Source organism: Symphodus melops (genome assembly GCF_947650265.1).
Source record: "Symphodus melops genome assembly, chromosome: 1".
Taxonomy (NCBI): domain Eukaryota; kingdom Metazoa; phylum Chordata; class Actinopteri; order Labriformes; family Labridae; genus Symphodus; species Symphodus melops.
This window is the reverse complement of record NC_136691.1, coordinates 51,663,137-51,680,435: the sequence shown is the minus strand read 5'-3', so window position 1 is coordinate 51,680,435 and position 17,299 is coordinate 51,663,137. Positions and strand designations below refer to the sequence as shown.

Genomic DNA, 17,299 nt, shown 5'->3' with positions numbered 1-17,299 from the left:
TAATGCTCAATAGTTTTCTTACATCAGAAGGACGAATTTCAGATATAATATTTAAACTGTGGGTTTCAGGAGCGCTGCTGTTTTTATATTTGTGTGTGTTCATCGTTTTGCACAAAAACACCAAGTCAAATATGTATTAATGTCATTTTCAATAAACACCAATTCTAATTATGAATTTGTACTTTTTGTTGGGTATTTTGTAACATTAATCACTAGATAATGCAGTGAAATTTCGTTCTTATCAGTACTGTGAAGTTCAAATTTCAATGACAATAATGGAAGTCTAAGTCTATAACTATGGAAGTACAATGCATTCACCGAAGGGAAAAAAAACCATAATATAAACATAATGGCCCAGCAATTTTCACGTATGCACGTTTTCAACTCACGTGGACTTACAGTACAGACATGGAGATAAAAGGAAGTGCAGTCAGACCAGATCAGTTATGTGAAGTGTGTACACAGGGAAGTGTAATCTTGTACTGAAAGGTTTAAAATGACAGACCTGAGAAAGTTGAAACATTTCTCGGGGATAGATTTTTGACCAAACAAAATATCAGGTTAAAATGTCTTTAGGGTTTTTTAAGTCACCTTGTGCGTGTTGGTTTTCTTAGAGAAGGGAGAGAAGAGACTCAGTGTATAAATCATAGAAGAAATATGTGACAGAAATACTGGAAAGTTTTGAAATGCAGGATTGTAAGTCCAGAGGGACTCCATGTGAACCAAAACTTGAGTACACAGAAGATGCTGAAAAATTAAAAGAGCCGAGAAAGTACAGAGAGGCAATTGGAAGTTTAATCTACTTGTCCACATGTACTCGACCGGATATAAGTTTTGTGGTCAGCAAACTATCTCAGCAATTTGTTGAACCAACTGAAGAACACTGGAGCACAGAGAAACATGTTTAGATACATCAAAGGTAGATTATTTAGTTAAAATATAGAACTAGATAAGTCTAGTTTAAAGATGTAACTACGTGAAATAAGCTTGTTAGAATATAAAAAAACACATTAAATCTGTCACTCTAAGTGAGCACTGAGCACATACTGTTGTGAGTTTAGACATTCACATTTAACATAAACAAACATTTAATGAATAAATGCATTGTGAAAAAACAGACATCGATCTCCCACATTTGTGTATATGACTTTATTAGAAATTAATCAAAAGAGTTAAGTCCACATTATATAAAGGGATCTGCAATTGCAGAACCAAGATACAAAACATAAACGTATGCTTCTTATTTCCATATGTTGCAACACAAATTCTTGAACAACAATAATTATATGAATACATACAGTATATATATTTGAAAGTGTCGAGCAAAGCCTAAGTGAGTAAACATGATTTTTTATATGAAACTGTGCGTGTCAGCCTCATGAGGGCAGTGTTGGGTCACTATGGTCTTCTGCTGTTTCTTGGGAGACATCATATGATTTCTGTTACAGGAATAATTAAGAAACATCTGAATTATAAAGAACAAAAAAGTGCATATTAGGCAATCAGAAAATAATGTCTTTCCCTAAGTGAGAACATGTTAATAACTGGCTGGTTTCCCAAACATTAAAAAAAAATACTGTATTTCAGTGGAGGAGACCTCAGACACCAAATATGAACATCCTCCACTCATGTAAGATCTATGTCCTATACTCAAAAGTTGTTTTCAAAGCCTCTAAACTGCTTTTCTTTTAAGCCTCATCCTGCTGTATCAGCCTCGCTTCCTCCTCCCGGTTAGCCTCTCCATGTATACTCACATATTCTCTAGCTCTACTAAACCCAGACAGCCTCTTCCTTCTCTTCACCAGGACGACCCCCACTACCACCAGTACCATCATCCCAATCACCCCAAATGCTACCCCAGCCTTCTCTCCACTAGACATCTCATACAGCTCTGGGTTCAAATTTTGCATCATTTCTTTGATTTCTTGTGGGTTGGCCACTTTCCATGCATTGGTCTCTCCTACTCTGACCCAACTCTTATCTCCTTCAGTTATCACCATTACTGTGTTTGTGGCTTGCATGCCGACAAGTGGAGGTTTTCTAAAAGGAGGCAGATGGATAGGAAGCAGCTGTCCACCTGTGAACAGCCCTGACTGGACACAGTAAAGGATTTCACAGCCATCGCTCACTGAAGCAAGATGCTGACTGAACTTGGGAGGGCAACGATGTTGGAAACCAGACAATGGGTTACTTGACTCACAACTAAAGAGGCCTCCGAATGGTACAGAGAATCTGGTGCCAGCCTCATAGTCCTTACTCATACAGATCATTTGTCCGTCAGAGAGAAATTTAACTGGAATGAAGTTTTGCGGGCAGCTTTTTGCGTTGGTGAGGGGGTTCAGGAGAGAGGGGCTGTAAATTCCTCCAAACAGATATCCTGAGTTGTCTGGAGCTCTTCCGTTTACAGAGCACCAGTAGGTATCAATGCGGGCAGAGCGGATGTAGTAGTGGTGAAACAGCATACACCTTAATGTATGATCATGGCAGGCATAACCCTCCTGTCTCACTTCTGATCTCAGTAAAGTGGGGGTGTAAGGAGGACGGCAGGAGAAATCACCTGTTTCTATGTTTTTCTGAGCCAGTTTGTCACACAGTGGGCCTGCGTCAAAGCTAAGTGGATTACACGTTTGGTAGATGCCGCCAAAGCTGAGGTTTGTAGCGGGGCCTTCGCAGGATGAATCATCAATATTAGCCTGGAAGTTGAAGTTCTTGGAGTTAATGTCCACACATCCAGGCCTCGTGTTGACCTTATAGTATCGATCTATAGCCTGACTCACTGTGAAAGCCACTTTGACGATTGTAGACGGTGGCAGATCAGGAATGGTGTTCGTGTTTATGAAGTAGTGCAGGGGAATTCCAGACCTATCAATAGCAACCAGGTTGTTCCGGGTACTTTCCTGCCACTTCTGCAGAGTGATGCCAGGATAAAAAGGTGCGCCACCGTGACTTTGAACAAGAGAGTACTGAATATTGGACTGGTATGTTTTAAGTGTTGAGCTCTGTTGGGTGCTTTGACTGCTGATGTCAAACTTGAGTTTGTCAAAGAAGTTAAACCCTGCCTGAGCTTTGATGGTAGAACTGTCTGACGAACTGTCTGACACATACGAAGAGCGGAGGTAGTCGTCCTCAACCAAAGTCGCCCCGGCATCAACACTCGTGATAACATGGGTTCCGTAATCTAACACCATCTTCTCTGAGAGATAGTCGGCATTTCTTGTTTGGTTGTTATCAATGGCATTGGCGATCTCTTTGGCTTGTTGAGCAAAGCGAGTGTCCAGAGTAAAGTCCGGAAACGCCTTCACTGTGTAGATCAAGTTGCGAACCTTTAAAAAAGAGATGAAATCATTATGTAGTGGTTTCTTTAGTTTGGTTTTTATCATCTACTGTACAGAATTGAGCGAATTAATGTTCTTAAATGTCTGTATTGTTTATAAAAGGTGACATCTATAAAAATCAATTTAAAAAAAAACATAAAGATGAACACCGGACATTTAGAGCATTTTGGAAATGTACCATGGCTCCAGTTTAAAGTCCAGTAAAAAGATAATATGTACAAGAGAATTCAATATCTCTATCAATCAAATAATTAAATAGCACATAAAGATAGCGTTTGTATACAGATTGAAGCTGTTAATCCAAAATCACTGCAACAACAATTTCCTTTATCCACACAACAGAAAGTATAACTCACTTGCACTCTGACTGTAGTTGAAGAGTCTTTGACCTGATGGGTTTTCATTCGTTTGTTCTCTGTAGAAAATTTCCCATTCAGCATCTTGAGGAATGATATGTCAGCATTAATGGTGTTAGATGTCGAGCTTTTCTGCTCCAGCCAGGAGCTGATTATCTCTGAGTTTGTCTCCACGCCCGTCTCCTTGTGGGGGATGACGAACACCTCGTCTGGGATGAGGTAGAGCCCGTCCTCAGTGGTCTGGCACTCCAAGTAGCTCAGGTTCATCACCCGTCCCATGTCCATGTTACGGAGGTTGTCCCAGCCTCCACCTGGCAGCACCTCCAGTGCAGTGATGGAGATGTTGGCGGAGGCTCGACATTGTCTGAGCCAGTTGGTCGAGCGTCTGACTGGACCTGAAGAGCAGACATGAAGGACAGAGAGAGCCAGGAGGGTTACTGCTGCCTTCATGATGTCTTTGTCCCAGCAGGTTAACACAACTGAAGGGTTCAGACCAAGTTCCTCCTCCTCTTGTCAGTTTTATCATATGACAAACTAGAACATAAGGTTTGATAACTGAAGGCAGAGGAAGTGGTTTTGCTTTCATATGCAAGTTATCATTTGTACTTACCCCAGAATATGTAGACTGTAGATTTCCTGCAAATAGAAAAATATCTTTATTGATTTCTTGTCTAAGCTTTCAACCTGAATACTTTTATTAAATCAAGATCTTTTTCACAAATGAACAAATTCAAGTTCTTCAAAATTCAAGAGAAGCATGCCTTAGCATGAACACACATGTTATCAGTCAAGGAACAACCCCCCAGTTATTATTTGGCAAGAAAATCTATAAACCCAACAAGTCATGTAAAACCAAAAACAAAGTGGCTGAGAGAGACACAAAGAAAAAAAAACACAGAGCTGAAACACACAGCAGCATTATCTGGGAAAATGAAATCTCTTCTGATTGGCTGAGTGAGGATCACATGCTTCTCGGCCTTACTGAGGTGTAGAAGGCTGGCCATATGTAATGTTTGTGGAAATTACCAAAAAAGAGTCACTTTCCCTATAAAGGGTTAATGTCTTCCTCTTATAAAAAAAGAAACTTAAAGCAGATATGCTTTCTGTTCTCCTTTAACAGGAGCACGAGATGCTTGTCTGCTGAAGAAGCAGAAGTCTCTGTGTTTGCATGTACTGTCACGTGAGTGCACATCACTGGGAATGTCCTTAGAAATTCCAACTGGCTCACCACCCAACATGACGCACAACACTCCAGCTGAACCTTGAAAATCTCCATCCATCCATCCATCCTGCCGCTTATCCGGGGCCGGGTCGCGGGGGCAGCAGTCTAAGCAGAGACACCCAGACTTCCCTCATACCAGACACCTGCTCCAGGTCTTCCGGTGGGACCCCAAGGCGTTCCCAAGCCAGCCGAGAGACATAGTCTCTCCAGCGTGTCCTGGGTCTACCCCGAGGCCTCATCCCGGAGGGACATGCCCGGAACACCTCCCTAGGGAGGCGTCCAGGGGACATCCGGACCAGATGGCCGAACCACCTCAACTGACTCCTCTCGATGTGTAGGAGTAACAGCTCTACTCCGAGCTCCTCCGTGGTGACCGAGCTCCTCACCCTATCTCTAAGGGTGCGGAGGAAGCCCATTTCGGCTGCTTGTATCCGAGATCTCGTTCTTTCGGTCATGACCCAAAGCTCATGACCATAGGTGAGGGTAGGAACGAAGATCGACCGGTAAATCGAGAGCTTCGCCTTTCGGCTTAGCTCCTTCTTCACCACGACGGACCGATACAGCGACCGCATGACTGCAGACGCCGCACCGATCCGTCTGTCGATCTCACGCTCCATCTTCCCCCCACTCGTGAACAAGACCCCGAGATACTTCCTCCACCTGGGGCAAGGACTCCCCACCGACCCGAAGAGGGCAAACCACCTTTTTCCGGTCGAGAACCATGGCCTCAGATTTAGAGGTGCTGATCCTCATCCCAGCCACCTCACACTCGGTAGCGAACCGCCCCAGTGCGCGCTGGAGGTCCGGGTTCAATGGAGCCAACAAGACCACATCATCTGCAAAAAGCAGAGACGAGATCCTGTGGTCCCCGAACCGGACCCCCTCCGGCCCCTGGCTGCGCCTAGAAATTCTGTCCATAAAAGTAATGAACAGAACCGGTGACAAAGGGCAGCCCTGCCGGAGGCCAACGCGCACCGGGAACAGGTCCGACTTACTGCCGGCAATGCGAACCATACTCCTGCTCCGGTCGTACAAGGACCGGACCGCCCTTAGCAAAGAGCCCCGAACCCCATACTCCCGGAGCACCCCCCACAGGGCGCCGCGAGGGACACGGTCGAATGCCTTCTCCAGATCCACAAAGCACATGTGGACTGGTTGGGCAAACGCCCACGAACCCTCGAGCACCCGCTGGATAGTGTAGAGCTGGTCCAGTGTTCCACGGCCAGAACGAAAACCGCATTGTTCCTCTTGAATCCGAGGTTCGACAATCAGCCAGATCCTCCTCTCCAGAACCCTGGAATAGACTTTCCCAGGGAGGCTGAGGAGTGTGATTCCCCGGTAGTTGGAACACACCCTCCGGTCCCCCTTCTTGAAAAGAGGGACCACCACCCCGGTCTGCCAGTCCCGAGGCACTGTCCCCGACCTCCACGCGATGTTACAGAGAAGTGTCAACCATGACAGCCCCTGCACATCGAGAGACTTAACTCTTTCCCCGCCAGAGAATTCTAGAATTGTTGCCAGCCAGCGCCAGCCTTTTTCACCATTTTCACCAATCTTTCAAGACTCACAGAATATTTTGTTCTTTGAATATGTAAATATGAATTTCCCTCGGGATCAATAAAGTATCTATCTATCTATCTATCTATCTATCTATCTATCTATATTGAATACATCAAAAGAAAGATCAGAGCCTCTGCTTTCATATACAAAAAACTATTTTATTCAAACTTCATTCAATCTTTTTTTATCAGCACTTGAATATCAGCCATTTTCACAAAAAAACAACATTCCGGACAAAAAGCTGAGAAAACAGCACTTTTGTAAAACACACTTATTTTCAAGAAAAAATACACCAACTACAGTTATATTTTAAAATAAATAAAAATGATTACATAAAATTATACATTTTCTTTGAATAGTGTAGCACTACAACATTTACAAACTAAATTATACATTTTTCTTCTCTTATACACTCAGAAATACTTTGTTTTTACAAACACTTAAATATCATTATTATTTTCAATAATAGAACATTAGTTGAACAAAAACCTGATCAAGAAGAGAGACAATTCAATTCAAGTCAATTCCCTGGGAGACATTGTGTCTCCCAGGGAAGTGCCTTCTCTGCAATAGGGTTTCATATTGTAACAGTACCCTGTGTCAGAATCGCAAAGGATGTAGGATTTGAACCCATATTTGACAAGTTTTTGGGGATTGTACACCCTGAACGCTAGCCGTCCACACCACAGAAGCATACCCTCATCAATGCAAATGTTGGTGTTAGGTTGATACATTTGACTGAATTTAGATATAAGGTAGTATAAGACAGGGCGGACTTTGTACAACCTGTCAGTGCTATTTGCTGGCCTTGATTCATAATCATTGGAGTGTAGAAATCTCCATATGATTTCAAACAGGTTACGGGACATGACCTTGTTGAAGTAGGGGGTGGCCAAAATGTCATCTGTAGACCAGTACATTTCAAGGTCAGGCTTACGAATGATATGATCAAGAGCAGCAGCATCATTTAGAGGTCCAGGATTCTCAGTGAAAAGAAAGTCTTTTGGCAGCCAGTTCATTTCTTTCCACATCAGATTACCTGGACCAGGACCTGCACCTGGCTGGTTTAAAGACCCTCTTGCTTGGTCACCAGGTACTTGACCTCCACCACGCCCATGAGATCCACAGGTCCGACCTCTGCCTCTTTGCTGTGTTCGACCTGTAAATAATTAGAATGACAATTTTTTTATTCAACAGTGTGATGTGCACAAAGAGAGGAACGTTATTTTTCGGCCTCTTCATATCATATCTTACCTCTTTCACCTTGGGTAGTTCTGTATAAAGGACACCTGGGCCTTGAATCCCTGGACTCTGTGTGTAAAATGACAGTAAAATGTCATACAAATATTCATTTGGTAAATAGTTTGTGTACAAAATGAAAGCTAAATTATTTCTTTGTTATCTTCTCTCACAAATTAGCAGACGCTCTTGACTTGTAGTATCTAATAATCATACAATCCAAGTAACATACTATCAAACTAAATAAAACATGTTATCATGACTCAACTCTTGCACCTACGTGTATGTCTGGACCTTGGAGACCTGGATCTTGGAGACCTGGACTCTGTGTCTGGAAATTACAATAAAAAGTCCGTCAAAAAATCGTTTGGTACATCGTTTATGTACAATACTGAGGGATATGTTATTTCGACGTCACGTTATTTCATGAATTATCAGATGCATATGCTATCACGGTGAATCAAAAAATAACGTGATCATATCTTACCTCTTACATGTCCTGAAGGTCTGAATGTAGGTCCTGAATCCCTCCATTCGCTGTCGCCGCTGCTGCCTTCATCCAGATCAGTTTCACGGAGGTCAAAAAATTAATTATCAGAGTCTGTATCGATAATTAACTCTATCCTTCCGCAGCCGAATATCTCCTTGCTGACGCCGGCATGTTTGTACTGTTCAAGAGCTTTTATCTATCATATCTATACAGCTAATGTTTACTTTTTGACGCGCGTCAAACTCACATACAGACTGATCGAACTCCGCCCGCTGGAAAATAAGGACGAAGAAGATGTTTGTTTTTTTTTCTCTACTTTCCCGCGGGTGGTCTTGTTTGTTGGTTTTTGACCCCACAGTCCTGTAACTTTTTCACAACATCCGTCAGAGCGCCCCCTATCATATTACACTGAAAACACCAATTGACGGAAATTTCCGTCAATGGCGGAGAACGGTTGGGTTCCAAATGACGGAAATTTCCGTCAATGGCGGGGAATGAGTTAAGATACTCAGGGTGAATCTCATCCACCCCCGGAGCCTTGCCACCAAGGAGCTTGCCATCTACCTCGGTGACTTCGGCTTGGGTGATGGACGAGTCTACCTCTGAGAACTCAGCCTCTGCTCCCTCGGTGGAAGACGTGACGGTGGGATTGAGGAGATCCTCGAAGTATTCCTTCCACCGTCCGACTACATCCCCAGTTGAGGTCAGCAGCTCCCCACCTCCACTGTAAACAGTGTTGGTGAAGCACTGCTTCCCCCTCCTGAGGCGACGGACTGTTTGCCAGAATTTCCTCGAGGCCGACCGAAAGTCCTCCTCCATGGCCTCCCCGAACTTCTCCCAGGCCCGAGTTTTTGCCTCCACGACTGCCCGGGCTGCAGAACGTCAGCTGCCTCAGGAGTCCTATGCGCTAGCAACGCCCGATAGGACTTCTTCTTCAGCTTGACGGCCTCCCCTACTTCCGGTGTCCACCACCGGGTTCGGGGATTGCCGCCACGACAGGCACCAGAGACCCTGCGACCACAGCTCAGAGCAGCTGCTTTGACAATGGAGGTGGAGAACATGGTCCACTCGGACTCAATGCCCCCAGCCTCCCCCGGGATCTGTGAAAAGCTCGTCCGGAGGTGGGAGTTGAAGACCTCGCTAACAGAGGGTTCAACCAGACGTTCCCAGCAGACCCTCACTACACGTTTGGGCCTGCCGAGTCTGACCGGCTTCCTCCCCTGCCAGCGCATCCAACTCACCACCAGGTGGTGATCAGTTGACAGCTCAGCCCCTCTCTTCACCCGAGTGTCCGAGACACACGGCCGAAGGTCAGATGACACGACCACAAAGTCTATCATCGACCTCCGGCCTAGGGAGTCCTGGTGCCACGTGCACTTATGGACATCCCTGTGCTCGAACATGGTGTTTGTTATGGACAAACTGTGACTAGCACAGAAGTCCAAAAACAGAACACCACTCTGGTTCAGATCAGGGAGGCCGTTCATCCCAATCACCCCACTCCAGATCTCACTGTAGTTTCCCACGAGAGCATTGAAGTCCCCCAGTAGAACAATGGAGTCCCCAGTCGGAGCACTGTCCAGCACCCCTCCCAGGGACTCCAAGAAGGCCGGGTACTCCACACTGCCGTTCGGGCCATAGTCCGAGACGACAGTGAGAGACCTGTCCCCTACCCGAAGGCGCAGGGACACGACCCTCTTGTTCACTGGGGTGAACTCCAACACCTGGCGGCTGAGCTGTGGGGCTATGAGCAAGCCCACACCAGCCCGCCGCCTCTCACCGCGGGCAACTCCAGAGAAGTAGAGAGTCCAGCCCCTCTCGAGGAGCTGGGTTCCAGAGCCCAAGCAGTGCGTGGAGGTGAGCCCGACTATATCTAGCCGGTACCTCTCAACCTCCTGCACAAGCTCAGGCTCCTTCCCCCCCAGTGAGGTGACGTTCCACGTCCCAAACGCCAGAAGCTGCGTCCGGGGATCGGGTCGCCGAGACCCCCGCCGTCGACTGCCGCCCGATCCACATTGCACCCGACCCCTACGGCTTCCTCTGCGGGTGGTGAGTCCGCTGAGCCCGACCGGGCCCCACGCGTCATCCTTTCGGGCAAAAGCCCGGCCACCAGGCGCTCTCCTGCGGGCCCCAACCCCAGGCCTGGCTCCAGGCTGGGGCCCCGGCTCCGCCATGCCGGGCGACGTCACGGTCCTTGGTCTTATTCCTGTCATAGGGGTATTGTGAACTGCTTTTGGTCTGACCCGTCACCTAGGACCTGTTTGCCTTGGGTGACCCTGCTGGGGGCTCAAAGCCCCCGACAACATAGCTCCTATGGTAATTCGGGTGCTCAAACTCCCCCACCACGATAAGGTAGCAGTTCAGGGGGGAGCAGCAGTTCAGGGGGGAGCCCTGAAAATCTCCTGGCTTACAAAAGATTATTAAACATGAAGGAATTAACTACGGAAACACAATGAATGATCTTTTAAAAACTAAAGCAAGAGAAGGAATAGCCCTAATGCTCAATAGTTTTCTTACATCAGAAGGACGAATTTCAGATATAATATTTAAACTGTGGGTTTCAGGAGCGCTGCTGTTTTTATATTTGCGTGTGTTAATCGTTTTGCACAAAAACACCTAGTCAAATATGTATTAATGTAATTCTCAATAAAAACCAATTCTAATTCTGAATTTGTACTTTTTGTTGGGCATTTTGTAACATTAAATATTACAACAAAAAAAAGAAAACATAATGGCTCTTACTTAAGAAACATACACTACCGTTCAAAAGTTTGGGGTCACTGAGAAATGTTGGTGGTGGTTTGCCCATTAAACTAATAAACCCATTCTTTACATTGTTAATGAGGTAAATGACTGTTCTGGCTGCAAATGTCTGGTTTTTAATGAAATATCTACATAGATGTATAGAGGCCCATTTCCAGTAACCATCACTCTGGTGATCTAATGGTGCATTGTGTTTGCTAATTGCGTTAGAAGGCTATTGGATTATTAGAAAGCCCTTGTGCAATTATGTTAGCACCGCTGAAAACAGTTTAGCTGGTTAGAGAAGCTATAAAACTGACCTTCCTTTGAGCTAGTTGAGTATCTGGAGCATCACATTTGTGGGTTCGATTAAACTCAAAATGGCCAAAAAAAAGAGTACTTTCATGTGAAACTCGACAGTCTATTCTTGTTCTTAGAAATGAAGGCTATTCCATGCAAGAAATTGCTGAGAAACTGAACATTTTGTACAACTGTGTGTACTACTTCCTTCAGAGAGCAGCACAAACAAGCTCTAACCGGAGTAGTAAGAGAAGGGGGAGGCCCAACTGCACTACTGAGCAAGAAAACAAGTACATAAGAGTCTCTAGTTTGAGAAATAGACACCTCACAGGTCCTCAATTGGCAGCTTCATTATAGTACCCGCAAAACGCCAGTGTCAATGTTTACAGTGAAAAGGCGACTCCGGGATGCTGGCCTTCAGGGCAGAGTGGCAAAGAAAAAGACTGGCCAATGAAAGGAAATGATTCATATGGGCAAAAGCACACAGACATTGGATAGAGGAAAATCTGAAAAAAGTGTTATGGACAGACAAATCTAAATTTGAGGTGTTTGGATCACACAGAAGAACATTGAGACGCAGAACAACTGAAAAGATGCTGGAAGAGCACCTGACGCCATCTGTTAAGCATGGTGGAGGTCATGTGATGGTCTGGGGTTGCTTTGGTACTGGTAAAGTGGGAGATTTGTACAAGGTAAAAGGGATTTTCAATGAGGAAGGCTATCACTCTATTTTACAACGCCATGCCATACCCTGTGGACAGAACTTGATCTTAGCCAATTTCATCCCACAACAGGAAAATGACCCAAAGCACACCTCCAAATTATGTAAGAACTATTTAGGGAAGTAGCAGCCAGCTGATATTCTGTCTATTATGGAGTGGCCAGTGCAGTCACCAGATCTCAACCCTATTGAGCTGTTGTGGGAGCTGCTTGACCGTAAATTACACAAGAAGTACCCAACAAGCCAATCCAACTTGTGGGAGGTGCTTCTGTAAGCATGGGGTGAAATGAAACAGTCGGAGTGCCAAAGGTCGGCAGTGCTGTCATTGCTGCAAATGGAGCATTCTTCAACGAAAGCAAAGTTTGAGGGAGAAAATTATTTCAAATAATCATTATCTCTAACATTGTCAATGTCTTGACTATATTTTCTATTCATTTTGCAGCTCATTTGATAACAAAAAAAAGTGACTTTTCATGGAAAACATAAAATTGTCTGGGTGACCCCAAACTTTTGAACAGTAGTGTAGGTACGAAAGAAAAATGGGTGTATGGACATTTCCACTCAAAGCCCCGCAATTTGGACGTGAGCGGAGGGTATGGTCAAAACCCATGCCAGGTCTCAGCTACGTCGTACGCACATTTTCAACTCACGTGGATTTAAGTTACAGGCATGTAGATAAAAGAAAGTGCGGTCAGATCAGTTATGTGAAGTGTGTACACAGGGAAGTGTAATCTTGTTAATATGGGTTGACGATCTAGTCATAGCAGCTATCAATGACGGTTCATTGAAAAATGTAAAGATGGTGTTAACTGAAAGGTTTAAAATGACAGACCTGGGAAAGTTGAAACATTTCTTGGGGATAGATTTTTGACCAAACAAAAGATCAGGTTAAAATGTCACAGGATAAACACGTGACCAGTATACTGGAAAGCTTTGAAATGCAGAATTGTAAGTCCAGAGGAGACTCCATGTGAACCAAAACTTGTGTACACAGAAGATGCTGGAAAAATAGAAGCCGAGAATGTACAGAGAAGCAATTGGAAGTGCAATCTACTTGTCTACATGTACTCGACCGGATATAAGTTTTGTGGTCAGCAAACTATCTCAGCAATTTGTTCAACCAACTGAAGAACACTGGAGCACAGAGAAACATGTTTAGATACATCAAAGGTAGATTATTTAGTTAAAATATAGAACTAGATAAGTCTAGTTTAAAGATGTAACTACGTGAAATAAGCTTGTTAGAATATAAAAAAACACATTAAATCTGTCACTCTAAGTGAGCACTGAGCACTGTTCAGGGTTATAAGCCACCTTGTGCGTGTTGGTTTTCTTAGAGAAGGGAGAGAAGAGACTCAGGTTCAAATTGAACAAACCAGAAAGTTTAATGAAGCAAAGAAATACCATGCAGATACCGAGGGCGTTGTCTCAGCTGAGGGTCTACCTCGCTGACTCGCACGTCAGCTACCAAAACCAGAGAGTAGACAAGGAATGTAAGAAATCACAGGATTATATACAGTAGTAAGGTGCCTCCTCTAAAATGTTGGTGTGCTGTGTCAGCAGAAGTTTTAGCAGAGGTGGGGTGATGTTCGTGTGTTAGTTTCTGATAAAGAAAGTGTCCTTGAATTGTTGCACCTGGAGAAGACAATAGAGAGTCTATGCTGCAAGTTTAGAGCAAAAGGAAGAGGCCCATATAAGGATATACGGAAGAGGCACATTGACCTAACAGTACAGTAATTTGTTAAATGGTTATATAGCACATACTGTAGTGAGTTTAGACATTTCCATTCTTATATAAACAAACATTTAATGAATGAATGCAATGTGAAAAAACAGACATTGAGCTACCACATTTGTGTATATGACTTTATTAGAAGTTAATCAAAAGACTTAAGTCCACATTATATAAAGGGATCTGCAATTGTTGAACCAAGATACAAAACGTAAACGTATGCTTCTTATTTTGATATATTGCATCAGTAATTCTTGAACAAAAAAAAAATATATGAATATATGTTTGTGAAAGTGTCAAACAAATCATAAGTAAGTAAAAAGGATTTTTTACATGACACTGTGCGTGTCAGCCTCATGAGGGCAGTGTTGGCTCAATATGGCCTTCTGATCCAAGTCTGAATTATAACGAACAAAAAAGTGCATATTCTTCCTTCTCCTCACCAGGACGACCCCCACTACTACTACTACAACCAGCACCATCATCCCAATCACCCCAAATGCTACCCCAGCCTTCTCTCCACTAGACATCTCATACAGCTCTGGGTTCAGCTTTTGCATCATTTCTTTGATTTCTTGTGGGTTGGCCACTTTCCATGCATTGGTCTCTCCTACTCTGACCCAACTCTTATCTCCTTCAGTCATCACCATTACTGTGTTTGTGGCTTGCATGCCGACAAGTGGAGGTTTGCTGAAAGGAGGCAGATGGATAGGAAGCAGCTGTCCACCTGTGAATAGCCCTGACTGGACACAGTAAAGGATTTCACAGCCATCGCTCACAGAAACAAGATGCTGACTGAACTTGGGAGGGCAACGATGTTGGAAACCAGACAGTGGGTTACTTGACTCACAACTAAAGAGGCCTCCGAATGGTACAGAGAATATGTTGCTAGCCTCATAGTCCTTACTCATACAGATCATTTGTCCGTCAGAGAGAAATTTAACTGGAATGAAGTTTTGTGGGCAGCTTTTTGCGTTGGTGAGGGTGTTCAGGAGAGAGGGGCTGTAAATTCCTCCAAACAGATACCCTGAGTTGTCTGGAGCTGTTCCGTTTACAGAGCACCAGTAGGTATCAATGCGGGCAGAGCGGACGTGGTAGGTGTCCTGACACACTGTACGATGGCAAAGAGAAAGCCATAAAACCCCACACCTATATGTTTCGTCATGGCAGTCATTAGTGTTACCCTCCTGTCTTTCTTCTGATCTCAGTAAAGTGGGGGTGTAAGGAGCACGGCAGGAGAAATCACCTGTTTCTATGTTTTTCTGAGCCAGTTTGTCACACAGTGGCCCTGCATCATTGCTGATTCGAGCACACGTTTGGTAAACGCCGCCAAAGCTGAGGTTTGTAGCGGGGCCTTCACAGGATGAATCATCAATATTAGCCTGGAAGTTGAAGTTCTTGGAGTTAATGTCCACACATCCAGGCCTCGTGTTGACCTTATAGTATCGATCTATAGCCTGGCCCACTGTGAAAGCCACTTTGACGATTGTAGACGGTGGCAGATCAGGAATGGTGTTTGTGTTTATGACGTCGTGCAGGGGAATTCCAGACCTATCAATAGCAACCAGGTTGTTCCGGGTACTTTCCTGCCACTTCTGCAGAGTGATGCCAGGATAAAAAGGTGCGCCACCGTGACTTTGAACATCAAAGTTCAGAATATTGGACTGGTATGTTTTAAGTGTTGAGCTCTGTTGGGTGCTTTGAATGCCGATGTCAAACTTGAGTTTGTCAAAGAAGTTAAACCCTGCCTGAGCTTTGATGGTAGAACTGTCTGACGAACTGTCTGACACATACGAAGAGCGGAGGTAGTCGTCCTCAACCAAAGTCGCCCCGGCATCAACACTCGTGATAACATGGGTTCCGTAATCAAACACCATCTTCTCTGAGAGATAGTCGGCATTTCTTGTTTGGTTGTTCTCAATGGCATCTGCGATCTCTTTGGCTTGTTGAGCAAAGCGATTGTCCAGAGGAAAGTCCAGATTCGCCTTCACTGTGTAGATCAAGTTACGAACCTTTAAAGAAGAGATGAAATCATCATGTAGCTGTTTCTTTAGTTTGGTTTTTATCATCTGCCATACAGAATTCAGCTTCAGTTCTTTGATGTTGGTAACGAGACAATGGGTTACTTGACTGACAACTAAAGAGGCCTCCGAATGGTACAGAGAATCTGGTGCCAGCCTCATAGTCCTTACTCATACAGATCATTTGTCCGTCAGAGAGAAATTTAACTGGAATGAAGTTTTGCGGGCAGCTTTTTGCGTTGGTGAGGGGGTTCAGGAGAGAGGGGCTGTAAATTCCTCCAAACAGATACCCTGAGTTGTCTGGAGCTGTTCCGTTTACAGAGCACCAATAGGTATCAATGCGGGCAGAGCGGACGTGGTAGGTGTCCTGACACACTGTACGATGGCAATGACAATTTTCAAACACCCTACACCCATATGTTTCGACATGGCAGTTGTATATGAAGTGTAAACCTGCCGTCTCAGTTCTGATCTCAGTAAAGTGGGTATGTAAGGATGATGTAAGAAAAGGGTATTCAATATTTCTATTAATCAAATAATTAAATAGCACATGAAGAGAGGGTTTACAACCATTTTCTTTCTCCAGACAATAGAAAGTATAACTCACTTGCACTCTGGCTGTAGTTGAAGAGTTTTTGACCTGATGGGTTTTCATTTGTTTGTTCTCTGTAGAAAATTTCCCATTCAGCATCTTGAGGAATGATATGTCAGCATTAATGGATTTAGATGTCGAGCTTTTCGGCTCCAGCCAGGAGCTGATTATCTCTGAGCTTGTCTCCACGCCCGTCTCCTTGTGGGGGATGCTGAACACCTCGTCTGGGATGAGGTAGAGCCCGTCCTCAGTGGTCTGGCACTCCAAGTAGCTCAGGTTCATCACCCGTCCCATGTCCATGTTACGGAGGTTGTCCCAGCCTCCACCTGGCAGCACCTCCAGTGCAGTGATGGAGATGTTGGCGGAGGCTCGACATTGTCTGAGCCCGTTGGGCGGGCGACCTGAAGAGCAGACATGAAGGAGAGAGAGAGCCAGGAGGGTTACTGCTGCCTTCATGGTGTCTTTGTCCCAGCAGGTAAAAACAACTGAAGGGTTCAGACCAAGTTCTTCCTCCTTGTCAGTTTTATCATATGACAAACTGGAACATCAGGTTTGATAACTGAAGGCAGAGGAAGATTATTTCGCTTTCATTTGCAAGTTGGCATTTGTACTTACCCAAATATGTATAGCCTACATACCACACCAACAGACAATAAAAGACAATGAACTGACACAGAGGGTATGAAACACAGAAACTAAATGGACTTGGGGAAATCAGACACATGTGAGACTAATGAAACTGACAACTATTTGTATTTTGTAGCTTAGATTATGTACATTACATATCACAGATATTTAAATAAATGATTAAAAACTTGACTGGAGTTTGATTGTCCCCAATAACTTCATTTTGTATATATGGACCTATGGGTCTGAAATAAAGTATAAAATAAAGTAATCATCGGTTATAATTTAATATTTGTGAATCTAAGCTCAGTGCTGAACACACATTGGCTACCCCGACTGCACATGTACCCCCCTCTTATCAC

At 44.3% G+C, this 17,299-nt stretch overlaps 2 protein-coding genes across 2 annotated transcripts; both read right to left on the bottom strand.

Annotated features, from left to right (window-relative positions):
• Window positions 1-1,134: 1,134 nt before the first annotated feature.
• On the bottom strand, window positions 1,135-16,766 carry LOC306838134 (macrophage-expressed gene 1 protein-like; the record flags this gene model as incomplete). The annotated part of the gene is made up of 3 exons (XM_079366118.1): window positions 1,135-1,361; window positions 14,036-15,709; window positions 16,326-16,766. 3 exons carry the CDS (start codon window positions 16,764-16,766, stop codon window positions 1,173-1,175), a joined length of 2,304 nt encoding a protein of 767 aa, XP_079222244.1. The 3' UTR covers window positions 1,135-1,172.
• Window positions 1,347-4,237, bottom strand: LOC306838144 (macrophage-expressed gene 1 protein-like). Its single transcript, XM_079366130.1, has 2 exons — window positions 3,692-4,237; window positions 1,347-3,323 (listed from the first exon to the last, which is right to left on the bottom strand). The coding sequence occupies exons 1-2, from the start codon at window positions 4,139-4,141 to the stop codon at window positions 1,689-1,691; spliced, it is 2,085 nt and encodes a 694-aa protein (XP_079222256.1). The 5' UTR covers window positions 4,142-4,237; the 3' UTR covers window positions 1,347-1,688.
• Window positions 16,767-17,299: the final 533 nt, after the last annotated feature.